The sequence below is a fragment of the Rousettus aegyptiacus genome, unplaced genomic scaffold (genome assembly GCF_014176215.1).
Source record: "Rousettus aegyptiacus isolate mRouAeg1 unplaced genomic scaffold, mRouAeg1.p scaffold_m13_p_1, whole genome shotgun sequence".
Taxonomy (NCBI): Eukaryota; Metazoa; Chordata; class Mammalia; order Chiroptera; family Pteropodidae; genus Rousettus; species Rousettus aegyptiacus.
In genome coordinates, this window is record NW_023416284.1 from 19,651,994 (window position 1) to 19,672,738 (window position 20,745).

Consider the following 20,745-nt stretch of genomic DNA (forward strand, 5'->3'; position numbering starts at 1 on the left):
ACATGGCAGGCCTGGTGCAAGAGAAGGGCCCCAAGCACATGGACACACAAATAGACATGAACCTCTACAAAGACACTGACATAAAGAGCTCACACTCCGGAACACACCTTTGCCCCAGCCCTTTGCAAGCTCCTGCCACAGCCCCAAGTACCAAGACTCCTTCCCAAGTAGCTCTACTTTAATTCCACAGCCAGGAGCTAGCCTTGGCCTAGGCACCACTGCACTCCCTCAGGGCATGAGGAGCGGACCGGCAGAACCTGCCCTGCCCCTCATGCCGGACCCCCTGTCCCAGGCAAGCACATGCACATTCTCAACTCCATGCTGAACTGAGCAGGGCTTCAGGGTCTAGAGGAAGTTCCCCGGGGAATGGGATGGGGAGTACGAGGAGGGAGGGGATGGTCAGGGAAGGTTTCATTCTTTTTAAAGTGGCATTCATGTTAGATCTTGAAGGACAGGCTGAATTTTGATAGCCCAGGTGGAGGTGCGGGGGGCAAAGGATGAGAATAAGGAAATACGGGGAGGTAGGAAAATACAAGGGGTGTGGGTGTGGCCAGAATGTAGGAAACATGGAGGGCGGAAACGTAAAAAGATAAGCTTGACTGCCAGGCCCTCGGCATCTGGGGAGTGATGTGCCCAGAACCAGCCCACTGACGTGGGCCTAGGTCTGATTCATCTATGTCCCCAGTGCCCTGGGCGGGGCTGGGCACGGTGTGGGGGACAGTCAAGTTTGTTGAATAAAAGGAGGCAACCAACCACCTTTGGAAGCTTAACCTGCCCGCGTCCCAGGCAGGACCTGAGCCTGCAGGCGGACAGGGCAGGGAGGACGGGCATACCTGGGCAAGTGGCTGAATTGTTGCAGGGCCGGATCTCCCGCAGGGGCCCGCTGCACAGGGTCCCATAGGGGGAGGACACACAGGAGCGGGTCCGCACCTGCAGACCCTGCCCACACGTCAGGGAACACACGCTCCACGGGGACCACTCCTCAGCCGCCGGGTCTCCTACAAGAAAGGGACAGCGTCGGCGGCAGGGGGCACCTCCCAAGCACTCAGTCTCATAGGAATCCTCCTACCTTGACCCAAGTGACGGACCCTTCAGGAGGCAACCCAGCCCTGCCCACAGGCCTCGTGTGGCAGAGAGAACACAACTGAGCTCCAGGACATAGACACAGATGGGCACACACCAAACACACATGCCACCAGACGCTACACAGTCGGGCCCCCGCCACAGAGGAAGGGAGGCGGGCCCGAGTTACCTGTCTGCGCCAGGTATACCCCAGGTTCATCTGCAGACCTCGGCCACTGGGTTTTCACCTTTGGCTCCTCTTCAGGCTCCTCACCTGGAACATGGAGGTGGTGGCAGGGGCTCAGCCAAGGACAGCTCTGTCCTGCCAGAGTGGCGCAGAGAGGGTAGCCTTGCTTGCCCTCGGCCTGAGGGTCTGAAACCAACTGCAGGCGATGCTAAGATAGCATCTCGTCCTGTCCCTGGCCCCACCACTACCGTTTTACAGATAAGGAAATTGAGGCTCAGAAGGCCACACAGGACTCGCCCACAGCCTCACAGCCATCTCTTCCTCCTCTTGCCTCAGCCCGACTAGGGGAGACTGGAGAGGAGTGGCTGCTCACATTGTTGAGCTCTGGGAGGCTGCTGTGCCAAGTGCTGTCCACACCCATCTCCTTTAATCTCCTCCTAGGAAGTAGAGACCACCATCTCTGCTTGAAGATGAGAAACTGAGGGCTAAGGAGGGGATGTAACTTGTCCAAGATCACACAGCTCAGTGAGTCTGAAGCCCAGGCTCTTTCGCCTCACAGAGTTGACTCCTAGGGCTGACAAACAGCCAAGCCAGGCAGCTGTGACCACCTGCTAAGCCTGCCTTCAGGACATAATTCATGCCAAGCCAGGGGTTGGGTCTTAGGCTTAAATTTGGCTCCCCAAGCAGCACTGGACTATGACCTGGAGGGGCAAGTCAGAATGCCATTCCTCTGAGGCTCAAAGGCTTAGGGCAGGTGCCTACATCCCCCTGACCCTCTTCCCCACAATCCCTGTGGCCAGGAGAGCAGCAGGTGCTCCAGGAGGCTGCTGCTGCCTCCGCCCAGCTCTTGGCTGCCCTGATGTATGCGTCTGCTCTAGGCCTTGGAAGCACCGCCAGTGCTAGAGGAGGGGCTGGGAGCTCCCATTCTCCAAAGCCAGCCCCTTCTGCTCAGACATGAGCTCATCCAGGCCCTCTCCCACAGGCTGGGTAGCAGGGATGGGGGAAGACATGAGTGTAGAAGGGAAAGACCCAGACCATGAAGAGGCTGCTGGGCAGATGGGACTGGAATAGCATTTAGGGACAGGGTTCAGCCCATGCTGTCTCCAGACTAGAAAGTACTCCTCTCCACCACCCCCAGGCCCTCTCCTATTTCTGAAAAACAGATCAGCACAGAACAGGCACTCTGTTCAAAGGAACCCATGAGGGCTTTCCTCTTTCTGTCCCCTGGCGCCCAGTCCAGGCTCTGCACCGGAGAGAAAGCTCTTCCTGACCAGGCCACCCTGAGAAAAACCGATGTCCGGGGGGCCTTCAACTGCCACTTGGCCCAGTTTCTAGTCTCATCAACTCCGGGGCTCTTCACTTCAGCCACCAGTCCCAGGGCCTGCTCTACATCATCCCCAGAACTTCTCCACTATCTCTGAAACCTAGACCCCCAGGCCATCTTCGGGGTCAAGCAACCCTGGATCCCAAGTGGGGCGTGGGCAGTGACCAGCTGTGTGACCTTGGGCAAGTGCCTTTGCTTCTCTAACCCCATTTTTACCTCTATGAAACAATACTCAAATACTCCCTATCTCAAGGGCTGATGCGAGGGCTCCCGACGGTAGGCCATGAAGCCCTCTGCACCCTGCTCAGCACGCGACGAATGCTCAGAAGGCAGAAACTACCTGATTTGTTTTTACCTTCTCCCCTCCCCTCACACCCCTCCTGCACCCTCACATGCTACCCTCCAGCCGTCTCCCTCTGAACACATTTTCAATCCCTCCTGGCCTCACTTTGGGCCCTGCCTCCATCAGGACCACCAAGAAGGTACTGGTGCCACGCCTGCCAGCTTCCTGAATCTGCTCACCCAGCCCTTCCACCGCACCCGCTCAGCCAGTCCCCCACCCTGGATCCTTGTGACAAGCTGCCTTCTCCACGCCCACCCCCAGGCTGCTGAAGAAATCTACAGCTGTGCCAACTGGCACCACGACAGATTCAGGGCTGCACATCCGCTGGGCGCCTGGGCTTCTCAGCAGCCCTTCTTGGCTCCCTTCTCAGCTCTTCCCCATTCCCTGCCTCGGCTGCCTGTGTCAGACTTTGACCTCTATCGAGCACATCTCTATCCACTCTCTCTCTCTCTGTAACAACTTCTATACAGTAAAAGCTATGACACAGGAGCCCCCAAACTTCTTGTCCACCCCTCCAGCTCCTAACTTTCCTGCAGCCCTTCTTGAAAAGGCCAGCCCCTCGGCCTGGTCCTGCATCCCACTCCCAGTCTTTTCAGGTTCCATCCATTATCCACTCTACCATCAGCATTCTCTCTCCTCATCATAGCCCATTAATGTACCCAGGCCTCCTCCATTGTGGGGGAGCCCTTCTTTGACCTTCCTTCTTCCTCCGGCTACTGCCCTCTGGCTCTTCTTCACCATCGATGAGTGGTCCACAGCTGGCACTCCAGTTTCTCACCTGCCACTCACGTCCTGACTCAAATGTCACCTCGCCTGGTAATCCACTGCAGTCTGGCTTCTGACCACATCTTTCTACCCAAACCGTTCTTGACAAAGTCACCAATGCCCTCGTTGCTGCTAAATCCTACGGACAGCTTTGCAGGTCCCATCTCACTCGACCCTTGGGCAGCATTTGGCCCTGTTGACACTTCCTGCCTTGAAACAATCCCCTCCCTGACTCTCTTGCTTTCTTCCTGCTTCTCTGGCTCCTTGGCCCCAGTTTCCATGACTGATCTATCTTCCTGTCGCTTCGGCCACCCAATGCTTTGTCCTCCTGTTTTCACTGTACGAGTTGCACCCCTCCCCTAGGCTTAATTTGTCCTCTATGAACGGCTGCTCCCAAGTCATTATCCCCAGAGACCCCACCCCTTCGCTCCTATCCAGCTTCCTGTCTCCTACACAGGTCTCACGATATGGGGGGCCCTCAAATTCATCTCCTCTCAAACAACTCCTGCTTGTTTCCCACGTTCTTTGCCAGGAAACTCCTACGTGACCTTCAAAACCCACCGCAAATGACCTCTCGTCTGTGAAGCCTTCCTTACCCTCCACTCCCCAGGCAGAATTGGCTGCCCTCTCTTCCGTGTACCCTCTCATTACAGATGATTCCATCTTCTAGCTGTTTGAACTTCCCCCCACCCATGGGCCCTTTGAAGGAAAGCTGTGTGTGAGCTATCTCCCTGAGCGCAGTGAACACCAGCACAGAATCTGGCCCAACAAGATAGCAACAAACACCTGTGAACTCATGGCTCCTAGATTCCCCACCCTACCTCACCCCAGGGGGGCCACTGGAAACGACCATTCATAATCTTGAGCATCAGCTCTGCCCAGTAGTCCTCCGCCCATTTATTAATGAACCTGACACCATTTATTAATAAACATTCTAGAGGTGTCTTGAACTGTTGCAAATCCAGCCTCAAATGCCCTCATCCAGCCCCTGTTTTGGTGTCTTGACCATCATCATGTCTGTGACACCTCTCCCACACACACCAGCCTGGCATCCAACAAGCCCATCACAGGAACACATGACAGACCAGCCTGACTTCCTTGTCGTGGACTCACTCTGCTTCCCGTGGTCTCCATGTCCTCTACTCATCGCTCACCAGCCGTTTGAGAGACAGCCCCACAATATAACCAGAGGTGATGTTGGTGGTTTCCAGAATCCACCCTAACTGAAAATCGGAACAAACCTCAGGTCCAGCCTGAGTTCCTCTCCCAGCCTCCTGGGCTGGGCTAGAGAGGGGAAGGAATAAGCCCACGGCCACACAGCTGGGGCCTGCACTGACTGTCCTCTCTTCTTCCCTTCTGCCCCCCTCTCTCAGAGGAGTGGCCAGCAATTTATTTCCCCTACATGTCAAAACCAGTTCTCCCCGAAGGGGGAAAAAGACAGATAAGACCAGAGGCTCATCTACTCAAATAAATGCTTATTCGGCATTTACCATGTGCAGACCCCAGCCGGATCAGGGCCCAGAACCGGGAGAATCTAAAAGGAAGCTGAGCCAAGAGTAGAAGGAGGGGTCCAAGAGAGGTGTGAGTGACCCCAGAACTCCCAAGTGTCCTACTGAATGAGCTCGAGGGCTTGTTGAACCAGGAGCTCTGATGCTCACAGGCCTGCAATCTATTGGTTTTCCCACCTGGCTGCCAGGTGTGGACACAGACAGACCTGCAGACCTGCTGTCTGGGACCAGCTTCCCCACTCAAACCTCGATGACCTCTGAATGATTCTGTTTTGTTTTGAATAAGGTAACATTTACTACACAGATGCTATGTGCCAGTCACCGTACACTCCACGTCACCTCGTTTCATCCTCATTAGAATAGGTTCTCCCATTTACTTGTGAGGAATGAGGCTCCAAGTTCTCACACTGGAGAGAGGCTGATGGGGATTCAAACCCAGGCCTGCCTGACTCTGGAAGCCATGCTCTTTCTACTGAACTGCACTGGCCCTGACAAACTGCAACTCAACTTGGATCTCCTCAGATATGCTTTTCCTAACTCCCATGGGACCACCGAGTTACTCCCTTGCCCCGTCAAAACCCCTCAGACTTGCTTCTATGATCCTGTTTCCACACTGCTTTCTAATTGTTCCTTTGCACATCTACTCCCTCTTCCGCAAGGGGAGCCTGATTCTCCACTGTAGCTTCCAAATTGATTGTCTGAGAGCCAGCCTCCAGACACACACACACACACACACCCCGCTGAGGAACTTGCAGTGGCTTCCCCCATGCTACAGCCACATTGTCAACCTCTGAGCCTGGCATGGTCTGGCCCTGCTGGCCTGTCCAGTCCTGTTCTCCCCTCCCCACCAGATAGCCAAGCACACTGAGAGGCTATGAAGAGAGTGGGAAGGACAGAGATTCCGGAGCCAGGCAGATGTAGGTTTGATTCACAACGCTGCCAATCTTGCTATGTGCCCTTGGGCAAGTCACCTCACCTCTCTGAGCTTAAAAATCTTCAACTCAAAATAAAGATGACACTTCTTAGCACAGCTTCATTGTGAGAATTAAAGGAAACGAGATATAGATCTCCTGGAGCACAATGAGCTCTCAATGAAAAGGAGATGCCGCCCCTTCTCGTTTTCCCTTGAATGTATAAATGCTTTCATCCCTTCACACATCTGCTAACAATGGTGTTTCCTCCCCCTTGAAATGCCTTTCCTCCACGTCTATCCGCCAAAATCTTCTACATGTCAAATACCACCTCTTCCAGGAAGCCTTCCTAGACTGATCTCACAGGGGTTTGAGTATACTAGTCCCTTCTTCTGTGGCTTAGATCCCAGGCTGCCTCCTGCTACAACTGTGAGTATCCTGGGCTCATCCCTCTTGTAGGAACCCAAGGGAGGGTCTCAATCTCCCTTGCCTCTTTTGCACAGAGGGCCTAGCTCTAAGTAGCTAGACACAAGACAGGCATTCAGCAAACATGGGGCAGACATCCCTGAGGGCTCCTCCATCCAGCCACACAGGGGGAATTCCTGTCTCATCCCTGGAACTGGCAGGAAGGGTGGACACAGGCTCTCTGCCATTTGAGCAGGACTGCAAACCCTGCTCCCCAAACTCCACACGGTCCAGCCCCCTCAGCCTCCTTTGTCAGGAACGTGTTAAAAATAACCACGATAATCATCACTTCAGTGTGATTTACAAAGCAGTCCTCCCTCCCGCAGGCTCTCTGCATCCTCCCTGAGGCTGGCCCCAGAGCCCTACGTAGACACCAACTGGTCCCCTTGACACATGGCCCCCCAGCCCCAGAAGTGCTTCTTGTACCCCAAGGGGCATCAGAACTCTAAGGGTGCAAGGGCAGAGGTAAGTGGCTTATTAAAATTCTCTGCAACTGAGAGCCAGTGCAACTGGGTATCCCCGAGATCAGAAACCCTGCCAGACTGCCGGTCCCCCTCTGATGACTTCCTTCCCAAGCTGCCAATCTATTTGCCCGGCCTCCCAACAGAGCTGGCTGAGTCCCTGCCACCACCCCCACACGGCCAGGAGCTCCTCGAGAGCAAGGACCACGTCTGACTCACCCTGCCTCCCGCACGACACCCCATTTCTTACTGTGTTACTTAAAGCCCTCAGCCAACAGGGTAAGGTCCAAGTGTTTGATGACGACAGTCAGAGCCTTGGCCCCATCTCCCACCACTGTCCAGTAATTGGGCTACTGTCCAGTAACACCAGTCTACTGTACCTCCCTGCACCCAGCACATTCGCACCTCCAGGCCCTTGCACAGGCTGTTTTCTCTACCTCGAACGCCCTTCCTCCTCCAGCGTTTCCTAAAGCGTGTAGTGGGAGATGACTTGGGGTGGCTCACAGACGTGCCGTTAAACAACACTGGATCATAGACAGAGGAAGTCAGCCCCTTTCCATGTCTCTTTTAATTAGGGTGACTATTTGCCAATCTGCCCGGGATAGTCCAGGTTGCACCTGTCACTCGAATATAATTAATTGTACCCCTCTCTCCCCGCTTTATAACCTCAAAAATGTCCTGGTTTAGATGATGAATTATATGGCCACCTTACTTTTAATCCTTCCAAATGCTTGAAAGATAAAGTTTCTGTACATTCGAGATTTTAACACCTCCCCGGCATGTGCCGATTTCTCTTTCTAAACGAATTGAGAGGAGGGACAAGTATCTTGCTAGAATTTAATGTCATTTTGTTTTCATTGTGGTTGTTTCCTTGGTTATCTTCTATTCCGGATAAGTGATACACTTTTTCCATTTATGATACGAATTTCTTTTCAATATAATAAATTTAAAAAGTAATTCAATTTAAGGGAAAATTTTACAGGCTAGTGAATTCCTATTCGCTCCTCAAAACCCAACTCAGAATCACCTTCTTGAGACTGCCTCCTCACATCTTAGTGGTTTAATCCCTTACTCTTCCTCCTCCCTTGACATCGGCACATGTACATTATACCTATTACACTAAATTATGGCAACACACAATTAGCTATTAGAGAGTGGCCATGTGCCAGGCACTGTGCTAAGTACTTTACTCACATTCTCTTGCTTAAAATCCTCACCATTATTCTGTGGAAGAGCTCTCCCATCCCCATGTCACATGTGAGGAAGTGGAAGTAAAGAAACTTGCCCACAGTCACACAGCTAGTCAGTGGTGGGGTCAGGAGTTAATTGAAGCTGGGGCTGGGTGACCTCAGCCTGTGGCCTTGACCATCACTATACACTAGTGGTCACTTTCCCCCATCACAGGGCAGAAGGGGTGTCTGGTTCACCTAAGATCTTATTCCCTGAGTCGTCTCAAGGCCTGGCACAAACCCCATTCTGATAAAGATATGAAGACGTGCATGGTGAATGAGCTGGGTCACCCTCTGCTGAGATGTCTGGGGGAGTCTGTGCCCCACTCCTCATCCAGTGAGAGCACCCAGGGCCCAGCTGGGCTGGAAGGATCTTCCAGGAAATGTACTGCATGTGCTGCTAGGTCTTCCCCAATCCTACCCAGAGAGAGGCCCTGCCTCCCTGATTCTGAGCCCTAAACGGACAGGTAGGGCTCCACTTCCTGCCACCAGACCAGGCTGGCCAAAAGAGAACAGCAGGACCTGAACACTGAGAGGGGAAAGGCCAATCTAGGACTGAGCTGGGCAGGTCAGAGGCAGCTTCCCAGAGGAGAGAGGGCTTTGAGCTAGAAAGATGTGGAAATTCCGGATAACCAAAGGCAAGGGGCATTCCAAGTGAGGGAAACACCCAAGTAAAGGCAGGAAGGCCAGAAAGCAGGGGGTTCGAGGGCCAGTGAGGAGCCCCAGTTGAAAGGGTAGGAGAGAATTAGAAGGAAGGCTGAAAAGCAGGTGGCAGCTGAAGCCGGGGTGGGGCTGGAATGCTAAGCTGAGAAGTTTGGCCCATGATGGGGGCATCACTGGGGGCTGGATCAGGGAAGAAGCGCAGAGAACTGGGGGCTCTGAGGTCCCTACAGGCACCACCTTGTCCAAGTCACACAACAGTAATAGCAAAGCAGGGATTTTAAACCACTCTTGCCTCCCAGGCCCAAAACTCACAGGACCACAGGCTCACCTGGTGGCCATAACTCAGGAATGGAACCTGGATGATGGGAGGGACAGGGCCCCTTGGAGGGGACAGGGCCCCTTGGAGGAGGCAGGGAGTGTGGCAGAGGAGGGAAGGGGATTGCAAGAGTGAAAGACGTTTTCTCCCGGGTGTCAGTGTGCACAGCCATCCCCATCCCCATCGGCTGGTGCCTCTTCAAGATTAGAGGATCAGTGGGTAGGAGCTACAAGTTGGTGACCAGCTCCCAGGAGCTAGACTCTGCAGCTGGCACTACTTCTACAACCCATCTTCCTACCCCAGCCTCAACCAGCCTCCGTGCCAGTCCTCCACTGAGCTCCTTCCTGCCTGCCTTGCCTTTCTTCCTCTCCCCCTACTTAACAGATTGCAGCAGCAAGATGGCACAAATTTATGGCTCAACTCACCAAAAATAACAAGAGATCTATCAAAGGCAGTTTGCGTGAAATTAACAGGCGCCTGTACCCTCTCGTCAAATGCACTCAGCTCTGAGGCAGACCCAGGCACTCTACTCTGCCACTGCCCAGCAGTTCCCGGCCTCATGGCTCTTCCAGTACCAACCAGCCCCATCCCACCTGACCTGGCCATTGATCTCATTCTGGGTGTCCCATAGAAGGTGAGCACAGCTCCCTGCCTGGCAGAGGGGCCAGGAGGAGGGTCTCATTTTCCCTGTTCACCACCATCCTCACCAATCTTGTTCTCAGTCTGGCCGTTCCATGTGCCAGCCAGTTCTCTTACAGCTGGCTCAGTGGGGAGGAGGTGAAGAGAAGCATGGAGGTGAGGCCAAGGGCTTGGCAAAGGTGGTACTGCCACCAGACACAGAGTACCCTGGGCCCCAATGATGCCACTGATCCTCAGATACTCCCTGCCCCATGGAACAAACTGAGTCTTGCACCAAAGAAGTTAGGTAGAAGGGAAGAGATGGCAGAGAGGAAGAATCTCTTGCCTGTCAGGGGAAAAGAAGGAGCTATGCCAGCCCAGCTTTGGGCCCCATTGTGCTGTGTGAGCCCACTTATGATGGCTGATTCCTGATCAACCTCTGGAGCTCCCCACAAGGGCCCTCCTGTAGGCAAGTCCATGGAGCAGTCTGGAAATATGCCAATCAGGACGAGGGGTGTGAATAGAGGTCAGGCTTGGGAACAGCTAGGAGCCAGGGTTCCCTGCTCAGAAATGGTACCAGGCTTCATGTCCAAGGACAATCAGCCTCCAGTCTCCACCTAGCCTCAGTTCCAGAGGCTGAGGGTAGTAGGGACAATGATACCCTTCCCATCGCCGGTCCTCTCTGATCCTCAAAGACACCCCGGCTACCAACCAGCTCCTGCTTCCGGCTTCAACCAAGCCCAGCTGGCTGCTCCTGGCTCTGTGCTCTCCATGGCAGCCTGCCCAGATGGTGCCCTCCCAGAAGGGCAGAGCCTTACTCCATCCACTGAGGACCACTGGGCCGATGGACCACAAAAAAAGCCAGACTAGAGAACACACCCTCTGCTGAGCACAATGCGGGAGGCTCCCACAGAGTGACAAGCAGTGGTGGCCAGGCAGGAAGTCATAAACCTCCTGATATATGCCTGGCACTCTCCGCAGATGTTCGACAAAGAAACGAAATTCAATTTCTTCCTGCAGGCACTAAATCCCAGGCCAGCCTCTAGGGCCTGTAACCTGCCCACGGCCTAGCTGTCACTGGGACGGCTTCATCGACTGCTGTTAAGAGGCCAAGCTGGCCTACGGGAGAGGCCAGAGCGAGGCCACTACGCACTTGCCATGGTTGGGCATGATGCCAGATGTCTCATGGGCGAGGCCGAGAAGCCCCTCCCCCAAAGCACTGTCAGAATAAATATCCCCTCTAATTAATTTAGGGATATCTCCCCATTTTACAGACATGAAACTGATTATAAAAAAAGGGTAGGGGGAATCCACTCAAGGTATTAGTCAAAGGCAGCGCCCAACTCCAGGGCTCTGCCTGTCAAAGCAAGAATGGGGACAGATCATACTCCTCTAGCACTACCAGCAGCCCTCACATGAGACCCCGTCTCCTCGTAACACTCTCAGTAGGCTCTAGATGCCCTTTCTGACTTATATTCCTGTACAACATCCTCATAATGATCAGCCAGCACTTGTTATGCCAAAGGGGCAAACTGAAGCCCAGCGAGGGGAAGGAACTACCTGTTAGTACCAGAGCTGAGAACCGGGTCCCAGATCTGCCTCCCTCTCACCCACTCCCTGCCAGGCCTCCTGGCCAGTCCCTGGCCCAGCACTGTTCAGCAGGCACGCAGGATGCAGCTGAGGGGCTTGGGGCCTTGAAGCGGCAGGAAGGCAGGTTGGCAGAAAGGAGCTGGGGTGGGAGCAGGAGCAGGCAGGACTCAAGGGCTTGCAGAGCTTTTGCCCAGTCAGCAGGAAGCTCTAGCAGCTGGTGGCCTCGGTCCCAGAAAACACAGGCCCCGTGGGGGAAGACAGGGGATGGTGGGAGCTGAGCCAGCCCAGCCCTTCAAGGCAGCCTCAAAGCTCGGGCCTCTTCACCCAAGCACATTCTTCTGCACCTCTGTTTATCTTGACGCTGGGGCCACTGCCAAAAATCGGTGACCCATGTGGACAGGAACATGTCCCTGCTCCCTGCCTACTCTACCCTTCAGGAGAACTTGTCAACTCGCAGTGCCAGGGCCCGCTGTGGTCACTCCCAGCTTTGGGTCTTTGAACACACTGCTCCCTCTGCCTGGAATCCCCTCACCACTCCTTTGGCTTGGCTCACTTCCACTTGTCCTTAAGATCTCTGTTCCTGTATCACTTTCTTCAGGAAGCCTTTCCTGACTGCCCTATGCGGGGATCCCCTCCCTGAGTTTATCATGCTGCATTGTCTGATCAGTGCCCCCTTTCATCCACCCAGACTGCAAACTCTTCAAGAGGGAGGTCTGACCCCAATCTATTTTGATGACCCCAACATCTGGATAGGGGTAGACACAGAGGGGACGAGAATATGAATGGCCTCAGGATCTGCCAAGATGGGCACCTGCAGGCACCATCAGTCCCCTGGACATATGCACCCCACTCGGGCCCTGCTCAGACTCACCATATCTCATCTCGGTTGTGAACAGGTCATTGCTGCTCCCCGAGTGCAAATCGGCCTCAGCAGGTGGGGCTGGGCCCCCAGGAACCAGGGCATTGGACAGGGTGTGGGCAGCAGGGGCACCTGGAGGTGTGGTAGTAGCAGGGCCAGTCCCCGCCTCACCAGGGCAGCTGCAGCCTGGCTGGGCGAAGCCACAGGCCTTGCCGGCAGCACGGCCACACTCTTCACTCCAGCGGCAGAGCACCCCGCAGGTGAATTGGCTGGAATTGTTGTTGTTGATGAGCAAGACCTCGACAAAGCGGAAGGCCAGGGCTGTGGGTGCCAGCAGGCGCCGGGCCTCCGAGGGCTCAGCTGACAGGCACAGCTGCACGAAGTTCTTGTCGAAATGCAGGAAGGTAAAGGGGCCTGAGCCTCCGCACAACTCCAACCCTGCTGCTGCCTCCTCCTCCTCCGGCCGCCCCACCTCCGACTCCGCCTGGGCCACTGCTTCTTCCTGGCTAGGCCGCAGACAAGTAAAGTTGACCAGGTAGTGGTCCAGGGGCAGCAGGCGGGGGGCAAAGTAGGTGCACACCTCCTCCTGGCGGTTGAAGCGCAGGTAGAGGGAGTACTTAGTGGGGTCGGGGTTCTCCAGGGTCCAGGAGCAGCCCGAGGCGATGGTAGGAAAGAGGTCCTGCAGTGAGAAGGCCCCGTAGAGCACACCCGAGGCCAGGGCAGAGCAGGCACTGGGGTCAGGGTCGAAGGCGGCGGCCAGGTGCAGGGACAGAATCACAGATAGTAAGAGGGGACAGGCTGGGGTCATCCTATGTCCCTTGCCCTGTGGAGAGAGACAGTGGTCAGTGGCACTAGGCATGGGCTCTGTAACTAGCTGCAGGTACTGGGCCTCCTGGTTAAGACCATCTGTGTGATCTGAGGCAAGAGACTTGAGCTCTGAGCCTCGGTTTCCTTACCTGTAGAATGAAGGCACTTGGGAGAATGCCTAGAATCCTGCAAGCCCTTAAGAAACACTCAGTGTTGTTGTTACTATTATCCTCCGTCAGTCTCATCAACCACAAACATCTCGGCTCGACGTGTGTACCCAGCCCCATCCCCACCACCCAACTTGCGCTCCCCAGAACTGTTCATCTCAGTCGCGGTGTGTCATGATCAGCTGTGAGGAATGTCATGCGTAATCCAGCAGTAATTGTCAAAGTAGCGATGTTTGACGACGATTTTTTTTATAAATCAGAGAGATTCAAGGTTATTCCTAGAACAATGTCATTCTCACTCACTTGCTTTACTGAGTGGGAGAGAACAGGGAGGCGTTACCGCCAGTGTGCGAGGGACTGAGCACAATCTGAGCCATGCCCATGGGACAGCATCGCAGGTACAAACGTCAAGAGTATCGCTGTTGTGGATTTTGTGGTGGAAACGAGTGGGAAAGGCATCTGCAAAATGGGTGCAGTAATCCCCTTTGAAGCCCTCTTCCCCTCCAGCCACGAGGTTATCCTCCAAAGTCCGGCTCAGAGCCTACTATCCCCGCTGAGGCCACCATGCCATCTCTCTGCTCTTAGCTCCCACAGCCCTAGCTCCCAGTCATGACTCCCAGTCATGACTTCTTGCCCCTTGCTATCTCCCCAGCACTGGCTAATGAATCTCGTGAGTCTTAAAACTCCTAAGAGTAAAGATCATAGTTCTCTAATTTCTACCTTCCCCCACAAAGTGCTGCCCTAAGTGGAGCTCCCAGCAGGTGTGAATGCTCTCCAGGAGTGGGAGAGCAAAAGAGCCTAAGCCCAGCCCTGAAATACACACTGGACAGTCAGGTCAGAGTGGACAAGGGCTGGTGGACAGGGTACCTACAGGTACCTGACCACAGCCTGCCCAGCCTCCGCTCCAGCGGTCCAGAAAACGGAGCCTGGTTCCTGGGCTGGCACAGCTCCACTTCCAGCCCTGCCTCCAAAGTGATGCACACTGCCTCCCGCCTCCGTGCCCCCACAGCATAGCTCACAGTATTGGATGGGTCCCTAGAGCCTGGTTGTTCCACATTAGAGGAAAAAAGATGAGGCTCCAAGAGGGAAGGCAACCTGCTCAAGATCACACAAGAGTGGCCAAGCTGGGATTGTAGCCCAGGACCTGAAGCCCCAGAACAGGTTTCTCCCTCATCTACCAACAGCCTCTTGCTCTATCCCCATCCTTGCTCAAGCTTCAGGCCCAATGGACAAGCCATTGGCTCTGAGAACTGAATCACGAACATAGGAAAATTCATAGGTTTGGCTAGATTTCCCCAAGACAAAGCTGCTCCCAGGGACAGATTTCCCTTGGCTGTTTCGGAGTCTAAATAGTGGCAGGAGGTGAGGGGAGGCAGTAATTAGAACTCCAAAATTCCAATCCCTGTGCAGCTCCCACATGCTACAACTCTGATGCAGGCCCAAGCCCTAACCACACACAAGCACTTACCCCTCCCCAGCCTCAGGGGGTGGGAGGGAAACAGGGGAAGGCAACCTCAAGGCAGTCCAATATCCTGGGGAGGAGCCCACTCTCCTCCAAAGACCCACCTGGAGTTATTCAGCAGAAGCCAGAACAGGCTACGTCTCCATTGTCTCCCCAGAGCTGAAAAAGAGACCAGATCCCTGGCCTTCCCTGCCCCACATCATGCCTATCCCAAACTGTTCTGCCTGCCCCGCTTGCTGCAGCATGGGCGAAACCAGCGGCTGATGGTGAGTGACATCCAATCCCCCTGCTGCCCCCAATTATTTTTAAGCAGGCTACAAAATTCAGGCCATGGCTGGGGCTCAGCAGAGGGGAGGTGGGAGCTCATTATAACTGGCCTCGTCTCCCCACTTAGAGCAGGCAGGGAATCTCCCCGAACAGACACCAACACACGTGGGCTTGAACAGCCCTATATCCTGTAGGCATGCACACAAAAGCATGTATGTACAGATGCATGTTTAGACAGGCGATCACAGGCATTCTGTGTGTGAACAGATAAACATGCACATAGATGAGTATAGACCCCTGATGCATAAACTTACATGCACACAGGTTGCATACACTCACATGTACAAGGGTGTAAAGAGCCAGACACTTGTTCACATAGGCAGAGATGAAAATGTCCTCTCTACCGTGAACACGCACAGATATTTGCTCTCCGAATCTCAGCATATGACAGCTAAGTGTCCGGCAGGATCTGACCTACGGCTCTTTCCTTTGTGTTCCTGAAGCTGGGGGCTCAGACTCTCCACCTCCTGGACCTCTGTTGCCCCCTACTCCATAGTCCTGGCCCACCAAGAAAAAGTAGGTCCACAGCCTGGCTTCCCCAGAATTGAGCCCCCTCTAAAACCTGCCCAAGCCCCTCCTCTCCTCAATTTCCTTCAGATATCCCCTTCACACCAATTTTGGGATTTCACCCTCACTGTTCCTGCTATGACATAAGACCTTTTAGGGGTCCCCCTTTATATCGCTCCCCGCCCACTAAATAAGGCAAAGAACCCAATTCCAAGCTAGGTCATAGAAAGCCTTCCCTGGGAAGACACCTAGAAGAATCCTTGTCTCACAGGCAGCCTAAGTGGTTATGTCATGATTAATCTCCCTGAGCCTTAGTTTCCCACTCCGTGGAATGGAGACCATGATCCCTGCCCTCAGGACTGCATACCCCTCATTTAGCCTCCCACAGAGTCCAGGACAGGGAAAAGGCTTACAAGTTTCCCTTCCCCTCCTCTCTCCCTCTTCTCAGAACCTTACAAACTCTCCCCTCTTTCCTGCTGAGGTCAACCGCTGGCTCTGGGAATGTTCTTAGGGCTGAACCCCAAGAGCATTTTGCCACCTACAAGCCCAGTGAGCCCACAAACCCATCCATGTACAAAAGCTAGAGAGGAGAGGCATGGAGGTCAGCTCTGAGGAAGAACTTCCTGGGTCAGGATGTTAATGGAGAAAATCAAAAGGCCTCCTCCCTCAGGACCTCACTGGGCTGAGATGGGTGAGTCGCTGGACATATGTGTCCAGCGACTCATCCCGCCTCCTCAGGGACCTTCACAGCATGCCTGCTGCCTCCCAGCAAACCTGGGAATCCCACCCTCTAACCAAGCACACTGAGGCCCCCTTCCTCGCAGACCCCACAGGCACGCCCAGCCTCAGCCTTCCCTTCTGCACCAATGAGGGAATCAGAGGCACTCGCATTGGCTGGGAGGGCCAAGACAGGATTGGGGAATGGGGGTGGGGGTAACGTAGCAGCGGGGAAGGGCACCTCAGGCAACGGCTGGGTCTCCGGGGATCCCCAGGATGGACCCCGAACAGCCCTGCAGACTGGGAGCAGGGACGCTGGGGAGCCAGGAGCCTGGGCCGCCGGCAGGGGAGGGGCGCTGAGTGGGGGAGGGGGCGCGGCGGTGCGCACATCCGTCGCGTTTATCCACCTGGCAGCTCCAATTCGCCAGCCCGTCACTCACCCTCCACCTCCCTGGCGCTCGCTGCGGGGCCGAGCCCAGGCCGACGCGCGGGCGGGGATCCCCAGTTGGGGCCTCTGGGTCCCCTACCCAAGCACCTGCCAGAGGTTGGGGTCCTCAAGGACCCCTCTCCCGAAGCTCTGACACCCAGGAGGGTGCACACTCTCCATCTAGCCTTTGGAGCTGGTGGGCAGGACTAGGGGAGGGGGCGAAGCCCCCCAAGGCTGTCACTCCCTCTCCGACGGATAGAAAGGGTCACTCCACCTCTCTCGAAAGGGTCTCTCTGTCCCGGAAAGGGGACGCCGGGGCCCTCCCGCACACCTTAAGGGAAGGAATGGGGAGCGGCCCCCAAGCCCCCAGACCCCTGGGTCGGTGCTGCGTGGGCGGCGGGGGAAGGGGCGGTGACTCAGCCGCCCTCCGCCAGCCTCCCCGGAACTTTGCAGCAGCTGGAGCCACCGTTGCTACAGGAACCGAAAGCTTTTGTTCCCCAATGTCAGGGCTGCCAGGGCAAGAGGAAGGCTGGGAGGCTGCCACTCCCCGGTGGGACCCAGGCCCGGCCGCACTGTCTAGAGGACTTCCAGCCCAGCAGAAGCCAACGGTTTCGAGTCCTCTCCCTCTGACCCGCCTTTCACTAAGCCAGTCACACCAAAACCAGGTTTTTCAAACTCTTGGGGCCCTGAGGTGAGGTGGCCCCCTAACTCTAATCTGGAGCGCTAACGACCCTGGAAAGTTCCTGAATGTGTCTGCCCTCCTGGGAAATGTGGAGGTGCCCCTGTGCCCCATGTGCTTGTCTGTGACTGATTTCCCACATGGGTCCTCCAACAGGCAGCCTACCTTTGGAGAACTTGACTTGGGTTTCCTCTCTGTATTTATCCCACCTCCCAGCCTCTACACCTGAACAAGGACCTCAGAGACCCTGGCTTTCACTGATGTTCCTCTGACCAGAACTGATCCCAGAGCAGTCCAGTGGGATGCTGAAGGATGGGTGAGGGAGGGAGAAAACTTACAGTCACAAGCTCCCTAGACATACTCGAGGGGGGCTGAGGTATTTTCTAGCTTTATATCCTGGGGGTTGTAGTGAAGTCTCAAGAACCTGTTCTGCTTTTCTCCTCCAGGATTAGAAATAGAGTGGATAGGGCCTGACCTTGGCCTTGAAGAGAAGAGCCCAACACACTTATCATTATTGAGCATTATTAGGTGTCAGACACTCTATATAAAGAATCTAATTTCATTCTCCCAGCCACTATGTGAAGCAGTTATCACTGACCCATTTTATGGACAACCAACTGAGGCTCAGAAAGCTTATGTAGCTTGCTCTGGTCTCAGAGCTTTTGAACCCACGTCATCTGACCAAAAGCTGAGTTCCTAACTACTTACTCAGCTCCATTACCTGGGGGTTGGGAGGGAGGAAAGAGGGCAGAGACCAGCTAAGATCTTACTTGGGGTTGCAGAAATGCCTACCACACACACCCCAGGCTAGACCTATTCCTTTTTAAAGAGTGATGGGGGAGGGAAGCAGAAGAGGGAAGGAGAAGAAGAGAAAGAAGGCAGAGAAAGGAAAAGAAAATCTTTCTGTCAGTCTTGGTCCAGGGAAGTCCCTTCCTCAGGCTTCCACTACCACACTGATCCTCACCACTGTTGGGGGGCACTTCCCAGGTGCCTGCTCTGTCCTGGGGCCAGGTGGACTCCCCATCCCCTACTCCACATGCAAGCCAGACAGAGCCCACCTCTAACTCCCACCCCACCCCCCAACTAGTAGGGACTGCCGTGGAGTAGATGGAGGCTCCCTGGTGACACCTGCCCAAGCCCAAACAAGGCAAACCAGACTATCTCAAATCCAGGGGCCAGTCCTGCTGAACCTGATGGTTCAAAGGGCTCCAGTATTGATGCTAGGATGAGCCCTTCCCTACATCACCCCTCCTCCCCCCACGAGTATATGGCCTGAGTACCAGGGCTGTTCCGGCAAGGCTAGTACCTGGGGGCACCCGGCCTCGCCCACCAACCTCCTCTCCCCAGAGACTTCCCAGCGCTAGTCCCGCAGCCCGGGCTGTGCTGCTGGGGCTGCGGAAACCTGGGGTTGCCCGCAGAAATAAAAGGGGCGGCAGGCAGGGGGCGCCAGAGGACGCCCAGGGGCCAGGCCGGCAGCTGGCAAGGCGGGCAGACGGGCAGTATCTCTCGGCCCGAGAGCCCCTCCCCCAGCCGGCACCAGACCCTTTGCTCGCTCTGCACCCGCCGCGGCGCGGAGGACTTCCCTCCGACCCAGTCGATTTCACAGCCGACATACAACCCCCTCCACCGCCCATCATGTCAGCCCCCAGGACTGCGGGAGGGTGCGTTTGGTGCCTGGCTCTATGCCCTCGGGGTAGGAAGAGAGGAGTGGGAGGTGGACAGATAGACTTCGGCCAAAGATGGACACAGGAGCCAGGGATGTAAGGCCCGTCGAGATTCCGGCTGGAGAGGAGGGCTCTTGGCAGACAGGCGGAACACAGCCCCAAGTCCAGGCCGAGGGGGAGGGGACTTGCAGCAGAGATTGGCGAGGGATAGCGGGACTCCGGACAGAAGGGGGAGGGGGCAACCGGGACAGAAATAAGAGGAGAAGCGTGGTCGGGGTACCGGCACGAGGAAAGGCAGTAACTATGGGCAGACATGGATGAGGACAAGAAAGACTTCGGGCAGAGATGAAGTGGAGGGGAGGAGCAGGGTCCGGCATCCAGACGAGGAGCGGAGATTAAAGGGGGCAACACAGTCGAGCTGCAGGTTGGAGAGAGGGGTTCTAATAAGGGGGGGGGGGGGCGCTGCCTGGATCCAAGCTGAGATTGGGAGAGACTCGAGATAGCGATGGGGGTAAGGTCTGGGTCAGGATTGGGCGGGGGTGGGGGCGCTTTAGCAGAGATGGGTACGGGAGAGGAGGCGGAAAAGGGATTCGCGAGAGATAAAGGGGGCCTCGGCCCTAGGCTTGGAAGTTCCCAAAGAGATGGGAGTAGGTAGGTGCCGAACGAAGTCAGTTCGCGTGGGGAAGAATTCAGCAGAGATGGGCTAGGGGAGCGCCTTGAGTCGGGCCGGTGCGGAAACTCGAGACCTCGCGGGGAGGGCTCGGTGCGGGGCTGGATCAGAATCTGGGGCCGAGCACTCACCTGGGCGCCGTCAGCAGCAGGAGCGGGGGCCGGCGCTGGCGGAGGCGACCACGGGGCGCAAGTTTGCCATCCCTAAGGCGGGGGCCTGGCCGGGCGCGGGGCAGCTCACGGCAGCCGCGCGGAGGGCTGAGGCTCCCGCTCCACGGAGCGGCGGGTGCAGAAAAGGCGCCGCGGAACAGCGCGGGGCGGGCGGGCGCCGGGCCGGGCGCGAGCTCCTGCCACCGCCTCCTCGCCGCGCCGCCGCCCCCCCCCCCGCTCCCCCGCCCCGATCACCGCCCGCGTCGAGCACCACCTCCTATTCGCGGGCGGCGGCCGCAGCCCCGGGCTCTAAGAGCCGGCGCCGCATCCTCCTCGGTCTCCGAGCGCCGCCGCCGTTATGCTACCGCTGCCGCCACCGCGGAACAGGGTTTCTCCGGCCGCTTCGGCCGCTGCCCGCAGCGCGCGCGCGGGGCCGAGTGACGGCCGAAGCGGGACGCGGCGCCTGCGCGGGCCGGGCCCGGGAGGGGGCGCGCGCTGGGCCGGGCGCGAGGAGCCGCGGGAGAAGGGGCGGAGGGCGGGGGCGATGCGCGCCGCCTCCTGTTAAAGGGGGAGCACCGCCAGCCGAGCCAAGCGCGCCCTCCCCTCCCCGCCCTGGGCCCCAGGCGCCGGCGCGGGAGAAGCCCCGGGTAAGCCCCCGCCCCACCCACCGTCTCCCGGACCGCAGGATGAGGCGATCCGCGACGCCCCTTCTGCGATTCCCTAGGCCCGAGGCATCTCGCTCAGCCAGGGTCTCAGAGGTTTTGGGGCCTAAAACATTTGTCCCTCCCTCCCCCATGTGCATTGCAAATTGCATATGCCTATGCATGCAAGGTGCCACTCATGTGCGCTGAACTTTGCATATGCTTAT

The 20,745-nt window shown here is 56.2% G+C and overlaps 1 protein-coding gene across 14 annotated transcripts in view; it reads right to left on the reverse strand.

Annotated features, from left to right (window-relative positions):
• Positions 1–20,330, reverse strand: part of ADGRB2 (adhesion G protein-coupled receptor B2) — a 36,671-nt gene extending 16,341 nt beyond the window's left edge. For 5 of the 14 annotated variants that reach the window (XM_036231220.1, XM_036231209.1, XM_036231199.1 and 2 more), the window contains exons 1-4: positions 19,860–20,330; positions 12,314–13,124; positions 1,253–1,336; positions 834–998 (exon numbers count right to left, since the gene is read on the reverse strand). In XM_036231220.1, the coding sequence (XP_036087113.1) occupies positions 834–998; positions 1,253–1,336; positions 12,314–13,109 (1,045 nt within the window). In that variant the 5' untranslated portion in view covers positions 13,110–13,124; positions 19,860–20,330. Of the gene's footprint in view, positions 1–833; positions 999–1,252; positions 1,337–4,794; positions 4,986–12,313; positions 13,161–19,859 lie in introns of those variants that run through there. The other 9 variants (XM_036231236.1, XM_036231225.1, XM_016150396.2 and 6 more) reach the window with 8 other exon arrangements.
• Positions 20,331–20,745: the final 415 nt, after the last annotated feature.